Source organism: Borostomias antarcticus, assembly GCF_949987555.1.
Source record: "Borostomias antarcticus genome assembly, chromosome: 26".
NCBI classification, from domain to species: Eukaryota; Metazoa; Chordata; class Actinopteri; order Stomiiformes; family Stomiidae; genus Borostomias; species Borostomias antarcticus.
The window spans coordinates 6,639,959-6,667,825 of NC_140259.1; the positions used below are offsets into that span (position 1 = coordinate 6,639,959).

General features: G+C 48.6%; 1 protein-coding gene across 1 annotated transcript in view; it reads left to right on the top strand.

Annotated features, from left to right (window-relative positions):
• The window catches only part of polrmt (polymerase (RNA) mitochondrial (DNA directed)), a 56,284-nt gene that overhangs the window by 27,798 nt on the left and 619 nt on the right, over positions 1-27,867 (top strand). The window contains exons 17-21 of the mRNA XM_084459164.1: positions 19,087-19,139; positions 21,427-21,525; positions 23,358-23,430; positions 24,133-24,224; positions 27,627-27,700. Coding sequence (XP_084315290.1) covers positions 19,087-19,139; positions 21,427-21,525; positions 23,358-23,430; positions 24,133-24,224; positions 27,627-27,700 — 391 coding nt within the window. The remainder of the gene's footprint in view (positions 1-19,086; positions 19,140-21,426; positions 21,526-23,357; positions 23,431-24,132; positions 24,225-27,626; positions 27,701-27,867) is intronic.

Below are 27,867 nucleotides of genomic sequence, written 5' to 3' on the forward strand. Positions count from 1 at the left end.
CCCCACAGCCCTACCACCCTACAACCCTACCACCCTACAACCCTACCACCCTACAGCCCTACCACCACACAGCCCTACCACCCTACAGCCCTACCACCCTACAGCCCTACCACCACACAGCCCTACCATCCTACAGCCCTACCATCCTACAGCCCTACCATCCTACAGCCCTACCACCCTACAGCCCTACCACCCTACATCCCTACCACCCTACAGCCCTACCATCCTACAGCCCTACCACCCTACAGCCCTACCATCCTACAGCCCTACCACCACACAGCCCTACCACCCTACAGCCCTACCACCCTACAGCCCTACAGCCCTACCATCACACAGCCCTACCACCACACAGCCCTACCACCCTACAGCCCTACCACCCTACAGCCCTACCACCCTACAGCCCTACCATCACACAGCCCTACCACCCTACAGCCCTACCACCACACAGCCCTACCACCCTACAGCCCTACCACCACACAGCCCTACCATCCTACAGCCCTACCACCCTACAGCCCTACCACCCTACAGCCCTACCATCACACAGCCCTACCACCACACAGCCCTACCATCCTACAGCCCTACCATCACACAGCCCGACCACCCTACAGCCCGACCACCCTACAGCCCTACCACCCTACAGCCCTACCACCCTACAGCCCTACCACCCTACAGCCCTACCACCCTACAGCCCTACCACCCTACAACCCTACCACCACACAGCCCTACCACCACACAGCCCTACCACCCTACAGCCCGACCACCCTACAACCCTACCATCCTACAGCCCTACCATCCTACAGCCCTACCACCACACAGCCCTACCGCCCTACCACCACACAGACCTACCACCACACAGACCTACCACCACACAGCCCTACCATCACACAGCCCTACCACCACACAGCCCTACCATCCTACAGCCCTAACACCCTACAGCCCTACCACCACACAGCCCTACCACCACACAGCCCTACCACCACACAGCCCTACCACCACACAGCCCTACCACCACACAGCCCTACCACCACACAGCCCTACCACCCTACAGCCCTATCATCCTACAGCCCTACCACCCTACAACCCTACCATCCTACAGCCCTACCATCCTACAACCCTACCATCCTACAGCCCTACCATCCTACAGCCCTACCACCCTACAGCCCTACCACACTACAGCCCTACCACCCTACAGCCCTACCATCCTACAGCCCTACCACCCTACAACCCTACCATCCTACAACCCTACCATCCTACAGCCCTACCACCACACAACCCTACCACCATACAGCCCTACCACCAAACACACAATGCAATGGTAAGACTGGCACACCAAACAGCCCTACCATCCTACCACCCTACAGCCGTGCAACCACACAGCCCTACCATCCTAACCCCCTACAGACCTACCACCCTAAAGCCCTACCACTCGTTCCGAGATCCGACTAAATCCGATCATTTTTTTAAATATGTATACCGGACCCGATTTTGTCCGAGAGCAGGAGTAGGACAGAGACCCGAGACCCGAGTCGGATCGGGTATTTTACAGATCCGACAGGCAGTAGTAGCAAGTAGCCTAGTAGCATTAATCGCTTAGGCTGTCACGGCTGTTGGCTTGCATGCTGTTGCATCACAGTTGGATGGAATTGCGATTTCCTCTCAATCTCGACTGGATCAATCGCTGTTTTGTCAGGCTGTGATGTGGCAGCATGGAAATGAAACGGCCGTAAATAAATAAGGCTACACAAAGCTGCCGCTAGGTTTGACCTCTTTATATTCATTTTCTTTCAGCTTATTTTTCACAAGGTAGGCTACCGGTGGCGGCTGCCGTGTCTCCGCTCGCGTCGCGGCCGCGGTCTCACTGAATTCGGACCCGGGACCCGAGGTAATAGAATCGGATCCACCCGAACCCAATTGACCATAATAAAAGCGTGGAAATGTGGACCCGGACCCGTACGGGTCTCGGGTTCGGTTTGGGTTCTCTCGGATTTACCCGACCCATGAAGACCTCTAGCACAGATATCGATTTGCCAGCCTGGAGAGGACTGGGATTGTGACGTCATTGTCACGCCACCATTTCAAGGGCTTCCCCTTGAGAGGGAGAGACGCGGCTTTTCTGTACCTCTCCGTTTCTTCCTCAGCCCTGGCATGGGCAGTCTTGGGCGGTGCCTTGTCTTGTTCAGTGTCCATGAAAGACTGTCCTAGCAAACTCACGAGAGGCTCAGAGGCCTTTCTTTCGGGAGCGGAGCGAGAGCAAGTGGATCTTTTGTCGTCTTCTGCCTCCTCTTCCTCCACATGATCAAGCAGCACATCATCTGAAGATGAGACACTTATAGCATTAATTTTAAAAAAATCCAGAGGCCCTTGATGCAAACAAAACAAGACAATAGAAAACATAGAAACAAACTAATCAAAAACAAACCTTCTTCCATAGGTCTAATGGTGCATTCGTTTATAACTGGGAGGTGGCAAATTGTGACTTGCTACTAGGAATGATTAAATAAAACGATGCATGAACTCGCACTTACTCGTCGCAAATTCGGATATGTTTCTCAGCCCCCAGTTGCCGGCTGACGTCAATATCATATCATATCATCATCATATCATTCGCTATAGCTCGAATGCACACAGGTCAGAGGTAGGTGTTTTGCCACTTGCGACTTGCCACCTCCAACCACAAACCAATGCACCATAATTCCTCCAGTTGCTTCAGCCATTGCTGTCCTCCTGGTCATCTCCTCTTGTGTTTGAACAAAAGAAAAAAAGCACTTTTTCAGCCAGTGCATCTCATCAATCACAATACATTTTTCTCAGTCTTATAAAACCTTTACTTGTTGTAGTGCTAGTTACTTGTGACTATTAAGTTTATTTTAATATGTATAAATTAGGTTTTCCATGGTGAAATTATTACCTCCAAGGATGCAGCTGCAGCAGACATGTTGGTGTAGACTTCCAATCTCTCCTCCTCTGTGAGAAAAGGCAGTCCCTTTACACGGGGATCCAGGGCTGAGGTTATGTGCAGCATCTTCTTCTCTTCCTCACTGTTGTACCTCTTCTCAAGATCTCTTCGGATGGCCTGCTTGACCTCTTGGATCATGTGTGTGTCTCCGGGTGTGACTGACATATCCTGGATTAGAGAGAGAGTAGGATTTTTGTGCACCGACATCAGTAGTGTGAATTCATACATCAGCTTCAGGGTTTTCACAGTGTCCTCTGTGTTTGTCACATCTGTTTCACTCAGAGTGGCGAAGTCAGACTCTGATCTTCTCGCCTGAGGGGTGAGCAATGCAGCTGTGATGGCAGGCTGTTGTTCCAATAACCTACGGGCCATGTCATACGCACTGTTCCATCTTGTGGGAACGTCAGTCTTCAGTTTTTGAGGCTCCAGACAGAGAAGTTTTTGCTTCTCTTTGAGCTGGTAGCTGGCGGTAGAGCTACGGTGGAAGAAAGTGGATATTCTTCCGATTCTTCCCATAAGCTTGGAGGCCGAGGACACAGTAAGCGCCCGCTGGGATGGTAAATTCAAAGTGTGGGCGAAGCACCTTAAATGCGGTAATTTTGCGCCTGGCGCTGCCACGATCATGTTTGATGCCTTGTCAGTCACTAGCACAACGTCTTTCAGTTAGCTGCCACTCCTCTATCGCACCTGTAGTCGCACCTGTAGTCAAGTGTGTGTGTGTGTGTGTGTGTATGTGTGTGTGTGTGTGTGGCACATATGTATGGGGGCTGTACTTAGGGTTTGTTTGTTAAGGGTCTGGGGAGGTTGGGATGTGGGTATAGAGACGAGTGAAATCTTTACTACATAACTTTTTTGTATTCCTTCTATGTATGTAACTCTCATACTGTGTACTATTTGCCCCACTATTTTAAGACTGTATATTTATTTGCCCAGGGACTGCGGGTGGAAATGAGCTGTTTAGCTATAACCTTGTACAGTGCATCTCTCCCTATTCTATAGGGTAAATGTCTACTGTACCTTGTCCCTGTCTTAAAAAATAAAATCAATCAATCAAATCAAACGCCAGAGAGAAGCTCAACCAGGTGAAACCCAGTGTGGCTCACATAAACCGCTCTCGTTTGTAGCACATACAAGCATCCATCACTTTGGTTTCTTTGGACATCGCCGGTACAACCGTGTCTGCAATCGTTGGCTGAGTTTTTGGCGATTATTTTTTAATTCGCACACTGAAGTTCTATATGGGATCTTAGCGTCCATATGCCATTTTCCAAGTGAATTGATCGGTCAGCGGGCAGTGTTTCATACGTTTTGATCCATAACCTGGATTTAACCTGCCCCGGAGCAGGATACCGTGTTACCGTGGCAATACTGTATAGCACGGTGAAAGGTGATCGACCTTCGACCCTGTGATGCGGATAAACCAGGCTTGAACCTAAAGTTATCGCGCTGACCCCTTAATCCTGTTTTGTAGTACAGGGCCCAGGCTAGCAATGATGACACTGTGCTGATCCTGCCCTAGGTTGGCAGAGGGGGCTGCAGGAGTGACCTACCACTCCCACACACACACACTCCCACGGACACACCCAGACGCTCTCTCACACACACACACACACACACACAAACACACACACACACACACACTCCCACGGACACACCCAGACGCTCTCTCACACACACACACACACACACACACACACACACACACACACACACACACACACACACTCCCACGGACACACCCAGACGCTCTCTCACACACACACACACAAACACACACTCACACACACACACACACACTCCCACGGACACACCCAGATGCTCTCTCACACACACACACACAAACACACACATACACACACACACACGTACTGTAGAGACAGATTCACACACACACACACACACACACACAGTCACACACGTACTGTAGAGACAGATTCACACACACACACACACACAGTCACACACGTACTTTAGAGACAGATTCACACACACACACACACACACACACACACACACACACACACACACACACACACACACACAGACGGCACGTCACCCCCAGCGCGTGAGGAATGCCTCAGTACCCAGAGTTCTAAAAATGTTATTTGCTCTGGGCAGATACAGTACAGTCTGCCCGTCCCCATCTGATAGTGACGATCAGAGGCTCCCCAGTCACCCAGAACACGCTCCCAGCAGACCTGGCGGGGATGTGCTGTCCTGAGGGTAGAAACGTTTCTGGGTCTCCTCTCTTCCCAGGTGTGTTCCAGCCTGTCGGGGTTTACTGGACTTTTATAGAACAACTGATGGATCTGCACCCAGATCTGGAAGCTGCACGCGCTCCGTCTGTCGCTCCCTCTCTCTCTTTCTCCCTCTCTCCCTCCCTCCCTCTCTCTCATTATCTTCCTTCCCTCTCTCTCCCTCCCTCCCTCTCTCTCTCTCCCTCCCTCCCTCTCTCTCCCTCCCTCTCTCCCTCCCTCCCTCCCTCCCTCCCTCCCTCCCTCCCTCCCTCCCTCCCTCCCTCTCTCTCTCCCTCCCTCCCTCTCTCTCTTTCCCCCTCTCTCTCCCACCCTCCCTCCCTCTCTCTCTCTCCCTCCCTCTCTCTCTCCCTCCCTCTCTCCTTCTTTCTCTCTCTCTCTCTCTGTCTCCCTCCCTCTCTCTCTCTCCCTCCCTCTCTCCTTCGTTCTCTCTGTCTCTGTCTCCCTCCCTCTCTTTCTCTCCCTCCCTCTCTCCTTCGTTCTCTCTCTCTGTCTGTCTCCCTCCCTCTCTCCTTCGTTCTCTCTCTCTCTCTCTGTCTCCCTCCCTCTCTCTCTCTCCCTCCCTCTCTCCTTTCTCTCTCTCTCTGTCTCCCTCCCTCTCTCTCTCTTACTATTTCTCTCTCTGTCCCCCCCAACCCTGACCCCTCTCTGAACAAACCTCTTTCTTTATATATAGATATAGATATTGTATTTATACTTTAAGTATAGGTCTTCCTATCGTACTTTGTTTCTTAATAGTCTTGATGTCCCGTGAATGCGGCTGGTGTGGTGCAATTTCCCCCTCTGGGGTCAATACCGTAGCTAGCTACCTTCCATCCCCGAACGCACACGCTCAGTACACGCCTCAGGCTTCCACTGACACGCCTCTCATTCTCTTCGAACAGGGTGACGCCACGCGTCGCCAACTGCATCGTGGTTCCGTCGCTTTCGCGGTAGAGAGTTGAGGAAAAGGTCCACTTTTCAAGGGGCGGGCGCATGTGCCAGCCAATCAAATCGAGTCCTGGAAATCTCCCGAGCGAGCAGGGTAGGTGCAGGGGCAGCCTGCCCCCCCCCCCCCCCCCCCCGCATCAACATGGAGAAGTTGATAATGGCGGTGTGTAATTACCCTGTCCTCTATAATCAGAGGAGAGGTTGATCGTCGCGGGGTATAATCACCCTGTTCTGTACCATCAACGTTTATATACGCATAGCGGGACACAAGCCAGAGAGACCGAGCCTGGAGAGAGGTGGCAGAGGTAGTTGGTGAATCTGGTACATGTTTGTATTCGTCTGGCGGTTGTGGAGTTTATTGCCCAGGTAGGCTAGTCAGGCGCGCCCACAATCAAACGTTAAAGCTGATGAATCTGTATCTAAATCTGGAGCTGGGGCACACCCTCCATCTCTCTTTCTCTCTCTCTCTCTCTCTCTCGCTCTCTCATCCTGCGGGGGCGGAGGTATAGCTCAGCAGGTAGAGCGGGTTCAGTGATCGTAGGGTCGGCGGTTCGAATCCCGGCTCCTCCTGACTACAGTACCTGTCGAAGTGTCCTTGGGCAAGACACTGAACCCCAAATTGCTCCCAATGAGCAGGCAAGCGCCAGTGTGGGAGCGCGTTACAAATGCAGTACCTGTACCTACACCTATCCTCCATCTGTCTTTCATCAGACCTCTGGAGGGTCAAGTAGACTGTAAGAGGACGAAGCCCTTTCCTTATCCCTTCATCTGTCCCCTCCCTCCATCCCTCTCTCCATCCCTCCCTCTCTATCCATCACTCTCCATCCCTCCCTCCCTCTCTATCCATCACTCTTCCTCCCTCTATCCATCCCTCTCCACCCCTCCCTCTCTATCCATCCCTCTCCACCCCTCCCTCTCTATCCATCACCCTCCGCTCTCTGTCTATTTATACTTTCTCTCTCTTCTCTTTCGCTCACCCACTTACATGTGTGTGTGTGTGTGAGAGAGAGAGAGAGAGAGAGAGAGAGAGAGTGTGTGCCTGTTCTTGTGTGAGAGGAGTGTGTGTGAGAGAAAGTGTGTGTGTGTGTGTGTGTGTGTGTGTGTGTGTGTGTGTGTGTGTGTGTGTGTGTGTGTGTGTGTGTGTGTGTGTGTGTGTGTGTGTGTGTGTGTCTCCTAGCAGCAGTACTGATAGGCCAGGTGTTTGAGTGCAGCAGTGATGGAGCAGGGTGATTGCGCTGAAAGGTCTGACTGAAATGATGCTTAGATGCGTCACTCATATCTCCAACAATGCGTGTGTGTGTGTGTGTGTGTGTGTGCGTGCATACTGTCACGTCTGCACATGACCGTGTGTGTGTGTGTGCATACTGTCATGTCTGCATATGTCCCGTGTGTGTGTGTGCGTGCGTACTGTCACGTCTGCACATGACCGCGTGTGTGTGTGTTTGTGTGTGTGTGTGTGCATACTGTCATTTCTGCACATGTCCCGTGTGTGTGTGTGCGTGCGTACTGTCACGTCTGCACATGACCGCGCGTGTGTGTGTGTGTGTGTGTGTGTGTGTGTGTGTGTGTGTGTGTGTGTGTGTGTGTGTGTGGTGGGAGGGTTTTGATCAGCGCACAGCTCTGTTGCAGTGCTCGCCTCGTTGCGCGCCAAGTGATTGATGATGATTATTTAGAAAACTGAATTGATACTTGATACTGAATCAATCAATTTACTCAACAAAGCCAGCTATTAAACAAATGAAAGTTGTTATGACAAGGAAATAGCTTATACAGTTTTGGATTGGCTGACAAGCCAGAAACATCACAGCAATTCAGGTAGTATTTAATTCACAGGACTAGAAAACATAGCTATACCACCACATCTGTCTGTAGTCATACAAATTAATTTAATTTAATACTAACAGCCATGAAATGTGGAGAAATGCACTATTGGTGTGAACAGCAGCACTACTGCAACGCTTCACACCTGCCCTTAGCGTATCTTATCGTATTGTTATCTTCAACCCAATATCGTGTATCGTATCGTATCGTGAGATTAGTGTATCGTTACACCCCTAGAAAGGATAGAAGGGAAACCGGTCTGTAGTTTTTGTCAGAGGGGTCAAGAGATGGTTTCTTCCGGAGGGGGGTGACTCTAACTCTTAAAAGCAGAGGGAAAGCAAAGTGATACGAGATGGCTCTCAATACTGAGGCAGCTCGATGGCCAGGTCGCAGTATATCAAGAACCTTCCTTCTCTCTCTGTCTCTCTCCCTCTCCTTTTCTCTCTCCCTTTCTCTCTCTCTCTCCCTCTCTCTCTCTCTCTCTCCCTCTCCTTTTCTCTCTCCCTTTCTCTCTCTCTCCCTCTCTCTCCTTTCTCTCTCCCTCCCTTATCTCTCTTTCTCTCCCTTATTTCGCTCTCTCCCTTCTCTCTCCCTTCTCTCTCTCTCTCTCTCTCTCTCTCTCTCCGTCCCTCCCTCTCGTTCAGCCTCTCTCCCTCTTACAGTTCCACTGGCAGGCTGGGGTTCGGAGGTCAGCAGGGGCATAGTGACCTCCTGTTGGATGATGGCCCGGGGAGAGGGCGGCTGGATTAGCCAGATTAGAGGGCTCTGTTACTGGAGTCACACACACACACGCACACACACTGGTAACCAGGAGGGGGCACCTTGAGGAGGATGTGGTTTGTTTGTGTGTGGGTGTGGGTGTGTGTGTGTGTGCGTGTGTGTGCGCGTGCGCGTGTGTGTGTGTGTGTGTGTGTGTGTGTGTATCCCCCTGGGTTGCTCTGTGAAGAAAATAATTGTCTACTGTAGCCCTAGTTCTAACTCTGTGATGATCATGCGTCTCCCAAATGAGTCCCCCCCCCCCCACACACACACACACACACACACCTCTCTCTCTCTCTCTCTCTCTCTCTCTCTCTCTCTCTCTCACACACACACACACACACCCCTCTCTCTCTCTCTCTCTCTCTCTCTCTCTCTCTGTCTCTCTCTCTCTCTCTCTCTTCAGCTTCCTGTGGTTTCAGCTTTCTGTTGACCAGGCAGAATGTTCTGGCATTTTGGGGTTGTATAAACGCTGTTTGAGTAACGTTATCAAGAACAGGCCCAATGGCAAGGAGGCAGATGGAGGAGAGGAGGAGAGGAGGAGAGGAGGGGGGGTGTTACTGTAGGAAAGGTCAGTATGGCAGGTCCTTCAGAGGGAGGAATGATTCAGTCTCATCCGATGACTGTAATATCACTAATTAATAAGAGGGTTGACAGATGAGCATGGATGGTGTGAGAGGAGTGGAGGGGGGAGGAGAATAGAGGAGAGGGGAGAGGAGGAGAGAGTACCAGGTGTGTCTAGAGAGGAGAGGAGAGGAGAGAGTACCAGGTGTGTCTAGAGAGGAGAGAGTACCAGGTATGTCTAGAGAGGAGAGGAGAGAGTACCAGGTATGTCTAGAGAGGAGAGAGTCTCAGGTATGTCTAGAGAGGAGAGGAGAGAGTACCAGGTGTGTCTAGATAGGAGAGGAGAGAGTACCAGGTGTGTCTAGAGAGGAGAGGAGAGAGTACCAGGTATGTCTAGAGAGGAGAGGAGAGAGTACCAGGTGTGTCTAGAGAGGAGAGAGTACCAGGTGTGTCTAGAGAGGAGAGGAGAGAATACCAGGTATGTCTGGAGAGGAGAGGAGAGAGTACCAGGTGTGTCTAGAGAGGAGAGGAGAGAATACCAGGTATGTCTAGAGAGGAGAGGAGAGAGTACCAGGTATGTCTAGAGAGGAGAGGAGAGAGTCTCAGGTATGTCTAGAGAGGAGAGGAGAGAGTACCAGGTGTGTCTAGAGAGGAGAGGAGAGAGTACCAGGTGTGTCTAGAGAGGAGAGGAGAGAGTACCAGGTATGTCTAGAGAGGAGAGGAGAGAGTACCAGGTGTGTCTAGAGAGGAGAGGAGAGAGTACCAGGTGTGTCTAGAGAGGAGAGGAGAGAGTACCAGGTGTGTCTAGAGAGGAGAGAGTACCAGGTATGTCTAGAGAGGAGAGGAGAGAGTACCAGGTGTGTCTAGAGAGGAGAGGAGAGAGTACCAGGTATGTCTAGAGAGGAGAGGAGAGAGTACCAGGTGTGTCTGGAGAGGAGAGGAGAGAGTACCAGGTATGTCTAGAGAGGAGAGAGTACCAGGTTTGTCTACAGAGAGGAGAGGAGAGAGTACCAGGTATGTCTAGAGAGGAGAGAGTACCAGGTTTGTCTACAGAGGAGAGGAGAGAGTACCAGGTATGTCTGGAGAGGAGAGGAGAGAGTACCAGGTATGTCTAGAGAGGAGAGGAGAGAGTACCAGGTGTGTCTAGAGAGGAGAGGAGAGAGTACCAGGTATGTCTGGAGAGGAGAGGAGAGAGTACCAGGTGTGTCTAGAGAGGAGAGAGTACCAGGTGTGTCTAGAGAGGAGAGGAGAGAGTACCAGGTATGTCTAGAGAGGAGAGGAGAGAGTACCAGGTATGTCTAGAGAGGAGAGAGTACCAGGTATGTCTAGAGAGGAGAGGAGAGAGTACCAGGTATGTCTGGAGAGGAGAGGAGAGAGTACCAGGTATGTCTGGAGAGGAGAGGAGAGAGTACCAGGTGTGTCTAGAGAGGAGAGAGTACCAGGTGTGTCTAGAGAGGAGAGGAGAGAGTACCAGGTATGTCTAGAGAGGAGAGGAGAGAGTACCAGGTGTGTCTAGAGAGGAGAGGAGAGAGTACCAGGTATGTCTAGAGAGGAGAGGAGAGAGTACCAGGTATGTCTGGAGAGAGGTGGGTCCAGACACAGACAGATGATGGTTGTCCTGGTAACAACTACAACACCATCATCCTTTGACAAATGGGAATTCCCCTGGTCTGTGTTGTCGTAGTTACTGATGCACTGTAGTGCGTGTAGATGCGTGTGTGTGTGTGTGTGTGTGTGTGTGTGTGTGTGTGTGTGTGTGTGTTTAGCTCTACTGCATACACAGTACAGCTAAACATAGATAAACCAGTTAGGGAGGTCTCCTCTTCTCTCATCCCCTCCCCTCTCCTCTTCTCTCCTCTCACCTTCCCCATCTCTTCTTTCTCTCTCCTCTCCTCTCCTCTCCTCTCCTCTCCTCTCCTCTCCTCTCCTCTCCTCTCCTCTCCTCTCCTCTCCTCTCCTCTCCTCTCCTTCTAGATCATCTCAGCCCATACAGTATGCACACTAGTATTTCTAAAAACAAAAACAGAATATTGTCCACACCACCGTTTTTTTTAAAGAAAATCTCTCCATCCATACAACAATGCCAAAAATGTCATTATTATCGAAGGACATTGCGAGTATGTGTCTTCTTGAGCAAGCAGCAATTTCAAAGTCGACTGCTGCCTGTTATACTAGGGCGGTTTTATTTGACGGTTAACTGTCTCAGGGTGTTATGGTAGGCCTATGCCTTCACATCGTCAGTGGCGTGCTGTGGATTGATTGGAGAAGTGTTGGGAGCATTACGCGCACCAAAACACTAGCCTGATTCAGAGCATGAACAAAGAACATTCTTCAGAAGAGGCCCTATCGTTCCAAAATGTGTCCAGGGTGACAAATAGTGTCTGGGTAAAAAAAAAGTCAGATTGTCTAATAACATTTTGTGACCTTTTTTTGTTTGCTTTCAGATCGCTAGCTGATTTGTCACTGATTAAACATATAATATCAACATTTGTAATTAATTTGAGTGAAAAATATGTCATAGAATGAAAACCACAAGAGTGTCTCTGTTTCTGTGATATTACCTGCCTCAGATTATCTAATCTCATATTTCTGTCAGTCTCATACGATGTAATCCCATATCTTTGTGATTACCTCCGTTAGATGATCTAATCCCATATCGGTGTGATGACCTCAGAGATGATCTAATCCCATATCTGTGTAATGACCTCAGAGATGATCTAATCCCATATCTGTGTGATGACCTCAGAGATGATCTAATCCCATATCTGTGTGATGACCTCAGAGATGATCTAATCCCATATCGGTGTGATGACCTCAGGTAGATGATTTATTTCCGTATCTCTGTGATGACCTCAGTAACGCCTGCTAACAGACGTGTGTGTGTGTGATGGGTTTGAGACCTAGAGGGATGGGATCTGGCCTGGATCCAATCAGCAGCAGATGAAGGTGATCTGCCCTACAGTGTCGCCGGGTTTTAAAAGCAACTATCAGATTAAGATGATTCTAATAATCCAACGGTACATCCCCCAGTCACAGATGAGCCGGTCCCTCTGAAATACAGACAGTACAGTGTCACCACAGCTCCTCAGAGGCCCATATCTACTGCAGTTTCTGAAAGCTCGCTGACGTCGTTGCTGTCATTGGCTAAACGGATGATGGCGTGTCCATCCAGCCCGCAAAATTGCAACTCTTCCAAACTTTTTCATCGATCAAACGGATAGAAATCGTAATTTTTACCGAACAGTAATCCATGCTGTCCATCGACACATTGTTCCCAAAGAGAATGATTTGGGATTGTCAGATATGGAATGACCCAACAGACCGGTGTGTCCAGGGCGTGACTATCACAACAGACCGGTGTGTCCAGGGTGTGACTATCACAACAGACCGGTGTGTCCAGGGTGTGACTATCACAACAGACCGGTGTGTCCAGGGCGTGACCATCACAACAGACCAGTGTGTCCAGGGCGTGACCATCACAACAGACCGGTGTGTCCAGGGCGTGTGTCCAGGGCGTGACTATCACAACAGACCAGTGTGTCCAGGGCGTGACTATCACAACAGACCGGTGTGTCCAGGGCGTGACTATCGCAACAGACCGGTGTGTCCAGGGCGTGACTATCACAACAGACCGGTGTGTCCAGGGCGTGACTATCACAACAGACCGGTGTGTCCAGGGCGTGACTATCACAACAGACCAGTGTGTCCAGGGCGTGACTATCACAACAGACCGGTGTGTCCAGGGCGTGACTATCACAACAGACCGGTGTGTCCAGGGCGTGACCATCACAACAGACCGGTGTGTCCAGGGCGTGACCATCACAACAGACCGGTGTGTCCAGGGCGTGACTATCACAACAGACCGGTGTGACCAGGGCGTGACTATCACAACAGACCAGTGTGTCCAGGGCGTGACTATCACAACAGACCGGTGTGTCCAGGGCGTGACCATCACAACAGACCAGTGTGTCCAGGGCGTGACTATCACAACAGACCGGTGTGTCCAGGGCGTGACTATCACAACAGACCGGTGTGTCCAGGGCTTCACTATCACAACAGACCAGTGTGTCCAGGGCGTGACTATCACAACAGACCAGTGTGTCCAGGGCGTGACTATCACAACAGACCAGTGTGTCCAGGGCGTGACTATCACAACAGACCGGTGTGTCCAGGGCGTGACTATCACAGACCAGTGTGTCCAGGGCGTGTGTCCAGGGCGTGACTATCACAACAGACCGGTGTGTCCAGGGCGTGACTATCACAACAGACCAGTGTGTCCAGGGCGTGACTATCACAACAGACCGGTGTGTCCAGGGCGTGACTATCACAGACCAGTGTGTCCAGGGCGTGTGTCCAGGGCGTGACTATCACAACAGACCAGTGTGTCCAGGGCGTGACTATCACAACAGACCGGTGTGTCCAGGGCGTGACCATCACAACAGACCGGTGTGTCCAGGGTGTGACTATCACAACAGACCAGTGTGTCCAGGGTGTGACCATCACAACAGACCGGTGTGTCCAGGGTGTGACTATCACAACAGACCAGTGTGTCCAGGGCGTGACTATCACAACAGACCGGTGTGTCCAGGGCGTGACTACCAGGGCGTGACTATCACAACAGACCGGTGTGTCCAGGGCCTGACTATCACAACAGACCGGTGTGTCCAGGGCGTGACTATCACAACAGACCGGTGTGTCCAGGGCGTGACTATCACAACAGACCAGTGTGTCCAGGGCGTGACTATCACAACAGACCGGTGTGTCCAGGGCGTGACTATCACGACAGACCAGTGTGTCCAGGGCGTGACTATCACAACAGACCAGTGTGTCCAGGGCGGGACTATCACAACAGACCAGTGTGTCCAGGGCGTGACTATCACAACAGACCAGTGTGTCCAGGGCGTGTGTCCAGGGCGTGACTATCACAACAGATCGGTGTGTCCAGGGCGTGACTATCACAACAGACCGGTGTGTCCAGGGCGTGACTATCACAACAGACCAGTGTGTCCAGGGTGTGACTATCCCAACAGACCGGTGTGTCCAGGGCGTGACTATTACAACAGACCAGTGTGTCCAGGGCGTGATAGTATCGTCTCAGAGGGAGTACTCGGGGACGGGGCGGGCGGGGCTGATGGGGTGTCAGGTGACTGGTGACTGTCTACTGTAGAGAACTTGATACGGTAGAGATGCTCTCTTGACTTTAGATATGAACCTAATAACCCTGCAGATTACATAATATACAGAGTAGCAATGTGCATAAAATAAGAACAAGGGATCCATCCATCCATCCAAACAAACGCCTGAACCGCTCTGTTTTTCACCTGGATGGGATGAGATATCAATCAATCAATCAATCAAAGCTTTATTTGTATAGCGCATTTCATACCCAGAGGCAACACAATGCGCTTTACAGAGAACAAGGGAGGTGGGCATATGACCCACTCTCTACATATTCCAGAGGGAAGCAAAAAAACAGTATCACCCGGGGGCCAGATAAGTGAGCTGTAAAAATTCTTCCCTGACCCCTCTCAACAAGCGATCGAGCAAGCTCCTGGAGTATGTTTGTCTACCGGCTAAGAACATTTATAAAGCAATACATTACATTAAATTACATTTCAGAGTGAGAGAGGCTAAAAGCATCATAGGAGAGAGAACATTCTACGGACATGCTACGACATCCACAGCAGACACGGGGGTATCTATCGGACTCCAGGAGGTCTGCTGGTGACAGTGGGGCATCCACTGGACCTGGTTAGAAGGTCACTTGCTTAATACAAAACTGAAAGGAAACTACTACCAAATAACAAGCAGGAAGTGAAGACAGTTGCAGTAGAGGCCTGGCAGAGCATCACTAGGGACGAAACTTGGCGTCTGGTGACGTCTGTGGGCTCCAGACTTCAGGCTGTCATGACTGCAGAGGATTTGCAACCAAATATTAAAAAATGACAATTTGATTTATGATCAATTGTCCAATTACTTTTGGTCCCTTAAAAAGAGAGGTACCACATAAAAAATGTGTTGTAATTCCTACACCGTTCACCTGATTTGCATGTAAATACCCTCAAATTAAAGCTGAAAGTCTGCACTTACATATTGAATGTTTCATTTTGAATCCATTGTGGTGGAGTACAGAGCCAAAATGATGAAAATAGACCTTTCAGATTCAGACGGCAAGTTCCTTCCCTCCTAGAGTAGCTACTGTTGCTATGCCCCACAAGCTTTGGAGCAAGTTAATTAAATGCCACTACTTTATCTAAGACGGGTCCACAGAAAGGCCTGGACTATTGTTGTGGAAATGTCTGTCACAGCGTATTGTTTAGGAGATATTCACTGCCAACTTTCTAAGTTTAACAAAGTGTATTACATGCAGGCACACAAGCAGCACAGTAGCCACATATAATACATACAAACAGCACAATAACATACAAACACCCCCAATAACCGTCTGGAGAAGAGGGCCGTCAAATCTCAGTCGCTTCATGCACACAGCAGTCTGCAATGGGAGAAAATGGCGGCCCAGACCTGCGGTTACAGTCACCATTTATACAGTCAAAGAGAGGAACCTCGGTGTCTGAGTTACTTCCCAGCCTTCGCACACCCCCCCAGTCTAGCTGGACTCCTGTTCTGTTGACAGAGAGAGACTGGCATGGCTGGGGTGCGAGCAGAGACGGTTACTTCTACAAAAACATAAGATTACTAAGTACTCAGCATTCTTTCTCTAGCCAAGGTATGAGAGGCCAGTTCTGTGGCCTAAACAGCACACTTAAAGAGATCTAACTCAGGTATAGTATGTCAAATGAATTCAAATAATATCTAATAAGAAAGAATCTCCATTACACTGTTTTACACAAGGATATATCGATGAGATTAGGATTTCGGATGGGGCAGGTGACAACATAGCCTATGAGTTGATGCTAGGTGTTGGCGATCTATGCGGAAGGCACAGATGCCTCACAAACTCCAGATTGAAATTCATCAGGACAAAATTGTGAAGTCTACCTGCATATTTAAAGCAGAGTTTTCGGATAGATTTTAAACTCCTTCTCCTTGTTTTTAAAGCCTTTAACCCTTTTAACCCTGAAAGTACAGTGACAACATTTTGAATATTAATTGGATTTTCCCTATAATACTAGAAAGCGCAGTTTCTCAGCTTTCAGCAAGTGTTGGAGTGAGGAATTTTTTGGATTTGTAAGATTTTTTTTAAATATTATTAAATATTTGTTAGATATTTTTTAAATGTTGCCGGTGACGTGGTCGTATCGAAAGGGTTAATGGACCGGCCCCCTCTTACCTGCCTGAGCTCCTGCATCTGCTGACCTGCTGCTGCTGGAGGTGCCTCAGACTAGGCTAGTCTAGAGGTGACAGGACCTTTGCGGTGGCTGTCCCCAGGCTCTGGAGCCATCTGCCTCCTCATATTAGATCAGCGCAGACCCTTGAGATGTTCAAATCCTCCTTGAAAACTCACCTTTTGTCCCTGGCGTTTCATTCACCCTGACCACAAGCTGTGTCTGTTTTTAATGTTTGTATTGTTGCATATTCCCCTGTTTTGTATTTGTATCAACTTTTATTTTTAGTACTGTTCAGCACTTTGGTCGACTGCTGTCGTGTGAAATGTGCTTTATGAATAACTCAGTGGTAATATCCATATCTCAACTCTTTATATCTCTCCTCTCCTCCTCTCCATATCACTCCTCTCTTCCTCTCCGTACCTCTCCTCTCCTCCTCCATCTCTCCTCCCCTCTTCTCTGTCGTCCCTCCCTCTCACCAACTCCTCTCTTCCTCTTCATACCTCTCCTCTCCTCCTCCATCTCTCCTCCCCTCTTCTCTGTCGTCCCTCCCTCTCACCACCTCCTCTCTCCTCTCCTCCACCATCTCTCCTCCCCTCTTCTCTGTCGTCCCTCCCTCTCACCACCTCCTCTCTCCGCTCCTTATCTCACTTCTCCTTTTGTGTCCTCTTTTTCTTTCTTCTCTCTCTCTCTTTCTTCTCTCTCTCTCTATTGAGTTGTCTCTCTGTGAATTGGGAGTAGTAGATCCTTTAATCACAGCAAGCACACACACACACACTCACACACACACACCAGGGTTTCCGTTAGCCGGTAATTACCGGTTTTTGTCCAGAAAAATCTGTTGAAGCCCGATGTATTAAAATCTCTCCGGTCCGGACAAAATAATCCCCCTAATTGTATTAGGCCTACAGTAGGCTAAAATTAAATTTCCATATATCATGATTATTTTGAATATAAAAAACGAATAGGCCAATTCATTTTGTTCTGTTAATGTGTAGGCTATTGGCTAGTAGGCCTATGCGTTGGAAAAACAGCCGTAAGATAAACCTGCCTATAGGCTAGCAGGCCACCATAGATAAACCTGCCTATAGGCTAGCGGGCCACCATAGATAAACCTGCCTATAGGCTAGCGGGCCACCATAGATAAACCTGCCTATAGGCTAGCGGGCCACCATAGTTAAGCCGTAGGCCTTAAATTAAAGTGTTACGAGAAGCCTACATGTTGCCTAACCTCTTGCACTTTTAAATAAAAAATTGATATATCTAGACATGCATTGTGGCATTTCTTTATTTAGCCCAGCCCGCCTATCAGTTGTTTCTCAACAGTTATATCCTCCTCATCCTCATAGCCTACTGCGATGTCCGTGGTTATAATGACGCTGTTTTATTGATAAAAATGGTAGGCTAAAACTGGAAAGAGAAATAAGTAAACACATATTACTGTCGCGAATCCCAAACCAATTAGCCTACATCCTCAAATCCGATTCATGCAATTGCAATAAACATTCATGTTCTAGCCTTCAGTCAAAATTCAAAGGTGACTATTTTTGTGGCTGTGCAATTACATATAGGCCTAGCGCACGGAATCATGACAGCCTATCACACATTTAATCATACAGACGCGAAATGAGACAATAAATGGCATATATAAGCTACACAACGGCCAATCACCGCGACAAACACCTATAATAGGCATATTATATTATTATATTATATTTCTCCAGTTTGTCCGGAAAAGTCTAATCTCCCCGGACACATTGACCGGTACCGATTTTCTCTAACGGAAACCCTGACACACACACACACACACACACGCACACACACACACACACACACACCATCTCTCGAGCTGCTCCCAGCTTTTAAGCGGCTCACTGTGTCCATCTCTCTCTCAAACCCCCCCCTTTCTCTCTCTCTCTCTTTCTCTCTCTCTCTCTCTCTCTCTCTCTCTCTCTCTCTCCCTCTCCCCCCCCCCCCCCCCCCGTGTGTGTTCGAGTTCACCTCTGTCACCCTGAGGTGAGTGTCTCCTGCCACATCGTTGAACAGCCAATCACGACTTCTCTTTAGAGGAAAAAGTCTGATAGGACATTGGTCAGATGCTCTGTTGCCGTGGTGACGGTGACACGGGCAGGTCCCGTTGGCTCTGGGGTCTGAATATCACCATAACCTTTTATGTCTGCTCACGTCATGTCTGGACTCTCCTCTACTTGCATAACAGACCCAGAGACCCACTCAAACGTCTTCTTTCCTCCCCTGTTTAAATTATAAGATGAATAAAAAGTGTCTCTCTTCCCCTCATGTCTCTCCTCCTCCTCTCCTGACTCTCTCCTCCTCCTCCTCCCCTCTCCTGTCTCTCCTCTCCTGTCTCTCCTCTCCTGTCTCTCCTCTCGTGTCTCTCCTCTGCTCTCGTGTCTCTCCTGTCTCTCCTCTCCTGTCTCTCCTCTCCTGTCTCTCCTCTCCTGTCTCTCCTCTGCTCTCGTGTCTCTCCTCTGCTCTCGTGTCTCTCCTCTCTCAGTTGAAGAGCAGCATGCAGCACGTCAGCTTCCAGATCAGCTACGATGCCAAAGAGTAAGTAGCTCTGCTCCTCTGGACGCCCGTCTCCTCCCTCCATCCCTCTGTCTCCTCCTCCTCTCCTCCCTCCATCCCTCTGTCTCCTCCTCCTCTCCTCCCTCCATCCCTCTGTCTCCTCCCTCCATCCCTCTGTCTCCCCCTGCTCCCTCCATCCCTCTCCTCCCTCCATCCCTCTGTCTCCCCCTGCTCCCTCCATCCCTCTCCTCCCTCCATCCCTCTGTCTCCCCCTGCTCCCTGACTCCCTCTCCTCCCTCCATCCCTCTGTCTCCCCCTGCTCCCTGACTCCCTCTCCTCCCTCCATCCCTCCATCCCTCTGTCTCCCCCTGCTCCCTCACTCCCTCTCCTCCCTCCATCCCTCCATCCCTCTGTCTCCCCCTGCTCCCTCACTCCCTCTCCTCCCTCCATCCCTCCATCCCTCTGTCTCCCCCTCCTCTCTCCTCCCTCCCTCTGTCTCCCCCTGCTCCCTCCATCCCTCTCCTCCCTCCATCCCTCTCCTCCCTCCATCCCTCTGTCTCCTCCTGCTCCCTCCATACCTCTCCTCCCTCCATACCTCTGTCTCCTCCCTCCATCCCTCTGTCTCCCTCCCTCCATCCCTCTCCTCCCTCCATCCCTCTGTTTCCCCCTGCTCCCTCCATCCCTCTCCTCCCTCCATCCCTCTGTCCCTAGGGAGTGATTGAGGGAGGAGAGAGAGAAGTCAGACCGACGGTCCTCTTCCTCTGACACCCCTCTGCCACAGACACATGACTGAATACCAAACACCGTCTCTCTCTCTCTCTCTCTCTCTCTCTCTCTCTCTCTCTCTCTCTCTCTCTCTCTCTCTCCTCCCTCCCTCTCAGCGTCAGATGTGCTGTCAGGGAGTGTCTCAGCACTTCACTGTCTGACAGGCACACACACACTGTACACACACACACACTGTACACACACATACACATACTGTACACACACATTCTGTTGTATACACATACTGTGTGCACGCACACACACACACACACACACAAACACACATTCTGTACACACACATGAATTCTTTATTTAGGTCCACATTTTCACAATGCATTGCAGGGGCCTAAATATAATTCCATTGCTGTCATGTTGTTGGGGTTAGCGTTAGCTAACATGACCTACTACAACAGAGGGGTGGAGGGTAGAGAATACGCCCTTGGTTATGATGTAATCAATTCTATTGTGTCTGGCTATGAACATCTGTGATGTGATGGCTGTTCAGTGGAATTTGAAGTGGGAGGGGGGTTGGGCTTTTGTCTCCTCTCCTGAAGTCCACAATCATCTAATGTGTCCTGCTAGTGTTCAGGGTTCACGTTGTGGTCTTGACGCCATGTGTAGTCTGACACCTCCTGGAGGAAGGCTGATTCAGATGAGTCATTGGGGGAGATCAGGCCTATCGCCAACTTGACGATTCGATTGCTGCTGTGCTTGACTGAGCAGTCGTGGGTGTACAGTGAGAACAGCATGGGGCTCAGACAGCAGCCCTGCGGGACACCCGTGCTGATGTTCAGTGTGGATGAGGTGTTTCTGCCTATTCTCACCACCTGTGGTCTGTCTGTGAGGAAGTCCAGGGCCCAGTTACATAAGGAGCTGCTCAGGCCTAACACCTCTCAGGTTCGGGACCAGGTTGATGGGGCGTACGGTGTCGAAGGCAGAACTGTAGTCGGTGAATAGCATCCTAACGTAGGTGTTTTTCTTGTTCAGATGCTCCAGTGTGAAGTTTAGGGCCAGTGAGATGGCATCATCCACAGAAGCTGGCGTAGGTCTAGTGAGTCCGGTATGATGGTGTCGATGTGTTTCTTCATTAGCTTCTCCTTGCACTTCTTGATGACTGGAGTGAGTGCCACTGGCCAGTAGTAATTCAGGCAGGTTACCTTGGTTTTCTTGGGTACTGGCACTATTGTAGTCATTTTAGAAGCACGTGGGGACGACCTGATGTGACAGTGATGCGTTGAAGATGTCCGTGTAGACAGGAGCCAGCTGTGTGGCACACATTTTGATGACTGGGTGATGTGCCGTGGGGACCAGCAGCACTGCGGGCGTTCACCTTCCTGAAGGACTCGCACAGCTCAGCCTCAGGTCGCTTTAGGACCGTGTTTTCAGGTTCCCCGTAGTATAGCTACAAACGTAAATATCAGTGTTGGACGTGATTTATTTTGTTTTGTTTTTTTCGGATTAATGTATTTACAAGTTATCTTTAAATATGAGAAACAACACGTTGTCAACTTTGAGTTTGCTATTTCTGTTCCTCTTTAACCCTGCTCACCTCCCCTCTCTCCAGGAGACCAGACACGGTGAAACAGAAGAACGCCTTCCCTCCCAACTTCATCCACTCTCTGGACTCCACACACATGATGCTCACTGCTCTGTACTGCTACAGGTAGGCCTACACTCTGATCTATACTACAGGTAGGCCTACACTCTGGTCTATACTACAGGTAGGCCTACACTCTGATCTATACTACAGGTAGGCCTACACTCTGATATATACTACAGGTAGGCCTACACTATGATCTATACTACAGGTAGGCCTACACTATGATCTATACTACAGGTAGGCCTATACTCTGATATATACTACAGGTAGGCCTACACTCTGATCTATACTACAGGTAGGCCTACACTCTGATATACACTACAGATAGGCCTACACTCTGATATATACTACAGGTAGGCCTACACTCTGATCTATACTACAGGTAGGCCTACACTCTGATCTATACTACAGGTAGGCCTACACTCTGATATACACTACAGATAGGCCTACACTCTGATCTATACTACAGGTAGGCCTAGACTCTGATCTATACTACAGGTAGACCTACACTCTGATCTATAATACAGGTAGGCCTACACTCTGATCTATACTACAGGTAGGCCTACACTCTGATCTATACTACAGGTAGGCCTACACTCTGATCTATACTACAGGTAGGCCTACACTCTGATCTATACTACAGGTAGGCCTACACTCTGATATATACTACAGGTAGGCCTACACTCTGATATACACTACAGGTAGGCCTACACTCTGATCTATACTACAGGTAGGCCTACACTCTGATCTATACTACAGGTAGACCTATACTCTGATATATACTACAGGTAGGCCTACACTCTGATATACACTACAGGTAGGCCTACACTCTGATCTATACTACAGGTAGGCCTATACTCTGATCTGTACTACAGGTAGGCCTATACTCTGATCTGTACTACAGGTAGGCCTATACTCTGATCTATACTACAGGTAGGCCTACACTCTGATCTATACTACAGGTAGGCCTATACTCTGATCTATACTACAGGTAGACCTATACTCTGATCTATACTACAGGTAGACCTAGACTCTGTTCTATACTACAGGTAGGCCTAGACTCTGATCTACTGTATACTACAGGTAGGCCTACACTCTGATCTGTACTGCTACAGGTAGACCTAGACTCTGATCTATACTACAGGTAGGCCTACACTGCTCTATACTACAGGTAGGCCTATACTCTTCTACATGCTCCAAGTTATTCTGCTCAACCTCCTACACCTCTCTCTGTATGAATACAGTTCTGTACTATGTCAAGGTCCTGTGCTCTATAGATACTGTATAAATAATATTCTGTATCTGAACAGCCCTCTCCTAGGGCGCTGGGACTAGGGCCGGATCTGGTTGTAGCACTGTACCTTTTTGCAATTGAAATCAATGAGGTGGTCCGGATGCTTTTTACCATCCTGCGGCCGCTCCCCGTCGATCGTGATTGGAAAAAGGCGCGGCGTCGCACTGAGGCTCTGCCGGGGAAAATTGCAGCCCCCCGCACCTTCCTTCTGGAGCGGTTGATTGTTGAGCGGAGCACTTTATCAGCCTCGAGTTGGAAATAGTTCAGCCTTTGACTCGGGCGCATTGTTACGGCCACAAAGAGGCCCGTCCGCCTCCCTCAGTGAAGCGCTGCAGCGTGACCAAGGGTCCTGGATCGCTCAGGACTCTCTAAACGGCCTCACGCACTATAAATCATCCCCTGGTGTCGGATGTCTCTCTCTCTCACTCTCTCTCTCTCTCTCTCTCTCTCTTTCTCTCTCTCTCTTTCCTAACTCCTCTTTCTCTCTTTCCTCCCTCCCTCTGTTTCTCTCTCTTGTCTCTCACTCTTTCCTATATCCTCTGTTCTCTCTTTCCTCCTCTGTTTTCGCTCTCTCTCTCTCTCTCTCTCTCTGTCTTTTCAGCGCTGGCCTGACATTCGTCTCTGTACATGACTGTTTCTGGACTCACGCTCAGACTGTGGACACCATGAACAAGGTACACACACACACACACACACACACACACACACACACACACACACACAGTAATCTGTAGATTAAAGGAGCAGGCTTGACTGTTATGTCTATCCAGGTGTGTTATCTAGTAGTGACTGTGTTATATCTTGTGATGGTTCTAGCTGGTCTGGCTAGTTGTGCTCAGCCCAGTGGTGGATTTATACGGAGGTCTTTTAATAGTGTGCTGAGGAGGAAGAGGACAGCCCTCTTTTCTCTGGCCTTTAGAACAGCCCCTTGTTAGTCTGTTGAGACAGGCCGACCCGCGGCCCACAATTAATCACCCAATCAGTCTGGCCTCTTGACCCCACCATCCTCCCCTCCTCTCCTCTCCTCTCCTCCCTTCCTCTCCTCTCCTCTCCTCTCCTCTCCTCTCCTCTCCTCTCCTCTCCTCTCCTCTCCTCTCCTCTCCTCTCCTCTCCTCTCCTCTCCTCTCCTCTCCTCTCCTCTCCTCCTCTCCTCTCCTGCCCTCATACCCTTCCCTCCTCCTCCTCTACTCTCCTTCTCCTCCTCTCTCCCTCCCTCCACATTTTCCTCTGCTCCTGGCCTACTTTAGCTCTTGCTCACAGGAGCTGAGGGTGGGTTCAATTCTTCAGATGCGTGTCCTCTGCCTCTCCCTCTGGGGCTGCCAGGTTTGTTATAAGACTGAATGACTGTCCTGTCCCTCTTCCTGTATGGTTGCCAGGTTTGCCGGGAACAGTTTGTGGCCCTGCACAGCCAGCCCATCCTTCAGGAGCTCTCCAACTTCCTGCTTCAGAAGTACTGCTCTGGGCTTCCGTAAGTACACATAGACACTTGCAGACACACACACACACACACACATTGTCCTTGTTGCACTTAATTCCTGACTCAATAAAACCGGTGTTTGCTGTCTAACTAGTATCACGTTTGTTATTGCGATATGTTAAGTAAGATAAGCATAGTGTAAGCTTGGCGAGCTACCTAATGTTAGCTATCTGGCTAACAGCTAGCTATCTAGCTAACACAACGCAAATCATGTCATGCGTAAGAGGGCGGGTTTCGCCTAAACGCAAAAACGATACACGTTTATAACTAACTAACGTTTATAAAATAACTAACCCGCCGAGCTCGAGGGGCTCACAGGCCAGTGTGGAGATCTATTACCAGTAGGCTAATTATAGTGGAATTGCTGAATGACAGTTTATCATTTCATCTTTATGCCTACGCAACATCAACTCATTTCCATGTATGTGAATAAAGTTAATTCCAGTTATTTACAAAATATTATTATATTATTATTATATTGTTAGGTAACCAAGGTAACGAAACCCTCGTGTACACATGCGGGTTGTTTCAAATGTTAAGTATGTACGTGTAAGCACAGGTATCTGATATGGGTCACTTTAAAAAAAGTACATGTAAGCAGGCGGTCAAAAAAATCGGATATGGACAAAAAATCAGATCTAGGCATCAAGACCTGCAGTGTAAATGCGGCCTTAATCAGTGTAAGTATAAGCAAAGAATGGTCAAGTGTCAAATGCCTTGGAAGGATCCACAAGGATGACTGCTCAGTGTTTTATTCCATCTAACCTAAATATCGGGTTACTCCTGCAACATCTGTGCCATGACACTCTTCTCACTTGCAGGTAACATAATACAATAAAAGAGGGCAGCATTAAACTCATCAAATGTAGTTAGTTTGTCTTAGTTAATTGGCTGAAGAAGAAATAAGAGTTAGAGCTCAGTCAAGCCGTTATGCGCCAAGTAGTTTAAGTGATTATCTTGGACAGTCTTTTTTTTTTCTTTCTTTTTTTTATTAACCCCTGACACATTTAGAATGTCTCTCTCTGTCATACATGCGCAAAGTTTGTGAGTGGGGACCTATATGAGTCGACATGTTCAGTTCTCTGACTTTACAAAGAGGCGAGTGCACTCAGGGATCATTTGATTTATTATAAATTGACTGTTAGGGACATTTGCAACATGATATTCGGTTCGGTCTATTCCATTTGGTTGCTTATTGTTGCCTGTTCCTGACTTTGCTGTGTCAGATGTCCCGTTTATGGCCTAAATGAGAGGCTTATTTATAGGGATGGGAATCGAAAACCGGTTCTTGTTGAGAACCGGTTCCCAGTGAATCGTAACCCAAAATCCTTAACGATTCCGCTATCGATTCCTGTCGTTGCTGCGCATGCACAATGTCGTCACACGCACGCACGCTGCCTTGTTTTGTTTTATTTATCTATTTTGTAGCCTAATTGAGAGGCATATTATATTTATTTGGAGTTATTTCAAACCCTGACATAGAAAGAGATACAAACAAAGATACAGAACTTTGGAATTATTAATAAAATATTGACTTCTAAAGCCACCCTTTGTTATATTTTCAATGATTTACTCATCAGCCACAATAATATAATGTCTTTGAATTGAAATATCCTCATTTGGGGGCTTTTTAAGACTTCAAATTTGAAGGTTTCTTGAAACTCATTCCAAGCTCTAGGGTCTCAATAACTAAAAACAGTTTTTCTTAGTTCGGTCCTGGCTCGAGTAAGCTCCAGGAGTAACCAATCCTGGGACCATGTTTGGTGATGACTAGAACGCCATGTAATGAGCTAAAGCTAATCCTCTGTAAGTTGTAAAGGTAGAAGTAACACTTTACAAAAAGACACTTAAAAAAAGAGCAGTTACTGAGTACTACATTACAGTAGTTACTGATGAACCAATAATAAGTTAATGATTAGTTACTGATTAACTCTGAGCTTCGTTAATGAGTAGTTACTTATGGGGACTAATATAGTAGTTACTGAGGAAGCAATGATTAGTTAATGAGTAGTAACTGATTAACTCTGATTAGTTAATGAGTAGATACTTATGAGGACTTATAGTAGTTATTGATTAGCTCTGATTTGGTAATGAGTAGTTACTGATGGGACTAAATCGATGTTTTTGAACGATTTTTCAAGATGCCCATCCACATCCATTGTATGACCAAAACGGTGGTAGAGCAATTATCAACTTTCTCGAAAATGCTAGCTTTGTCAACGTTTTGATCTGAACCATTGTATATGATCATAAGTAACCTTAAAACAGGGCTAAACATACATTTTCCCTTTACTACTCCTTTAATAGTTTTATAAATTTAGCCTACCTGTAAAATCAACCTGCTGTGAAGTCAGCTTGCTGTAAAGCCTGCTCCAAAGTTAGCCTTGACTCCTCTAAAATTAGCTTTTTAAGTTAGCCTGGTGTGAATTTAGCCCTCTATACACTTATCCTACTGTACATTTAGCCTGCTAAAATGTCTGCTGTAAAGTCAGCATTCTGTAATTTTAGCCTTCTATAAAGTTTGCCCTCGAGAAGGTTGCTGTCAAATCCGCCGGACAGCGGCGTTTGTCCCGGTCATGTCCCCAGGGTGGGTCAAGTGTCCGCAATTTTCTTGCCTGCCTGTTCTCCGAAGGCTAATTGGGCCCTGAAGGCCTCACTTCACCCCTCTGCTCTCTCCCTCCTCCTCACCTCTCCACACCCCTCCTCTGTCCTACTCATCTTCTCCTCTCCACCTGCCCACCCCCCAGTACCCAGACTCATTAGCCTGCTGTACCACGGAAGCAGAGGAAGTCTGTGGCTTAGGGAGATCAGCCGTGCCCCCCACCCCCCACACGCCCCACCCCTCCACAGTCTCACTAACAGCAGCACCACTGACGCTGTGTGTCCTGTGTGTGTCCTGTGTATCCTGTGTCCTGTGTGTGTCGTGTGCAGTGTTGGGAGTAAAGTGTTATTTTAACGCTACTACCTTTGGCAGTAACTATGTAACAAATTACTTAAAATAACGCAGTTACAGTTTCTGAAATGTAAATGGGCTCACTACTCGTTACTTTAGCGCAATGGACAAATCGCCAACATTTCCTGTTTATGATCCAACATCAACGTTGTTGTTAACCCATTGAAAGCTGGGTACCCTTTGTTAAGCATTAGGCTACACATAATAATAATAATAATAATAATAATAATAATAATAATAATATACTATAGCGTGTGCATTAATAAGAGAACTGAAAACTAACACAAAAGTGACTTTCCCCAGTAACTAGTTACTTTCTATATGCAGTAATCAGTAAAGTAACTCAGTTACTTTTGAAATAAGTAACTAGTAATTTGAACTAGCTTCTGATTTTCAGTAACTTGCCCAACACTGGTTGTGTGTGTGTCGTGTGTGTCCAGGCCTGACGCCAAGCTCAAGAGGTTCCAGGAGTACAAGAGGATGCTGCTCCTGCTCTCCAAAGTGCCCAAGACAGGTCAGTCTGGCTGTGACACATACACACACACACACACACCCACCCACATACACACACACGGGAGCATGCAACGCTCATGCATGCATGCATGCACACATACCATCACATGTACATGCACAACAAACGCCCATGCAGAAATGCACACTCTTAACTTGATTGTTCATGTC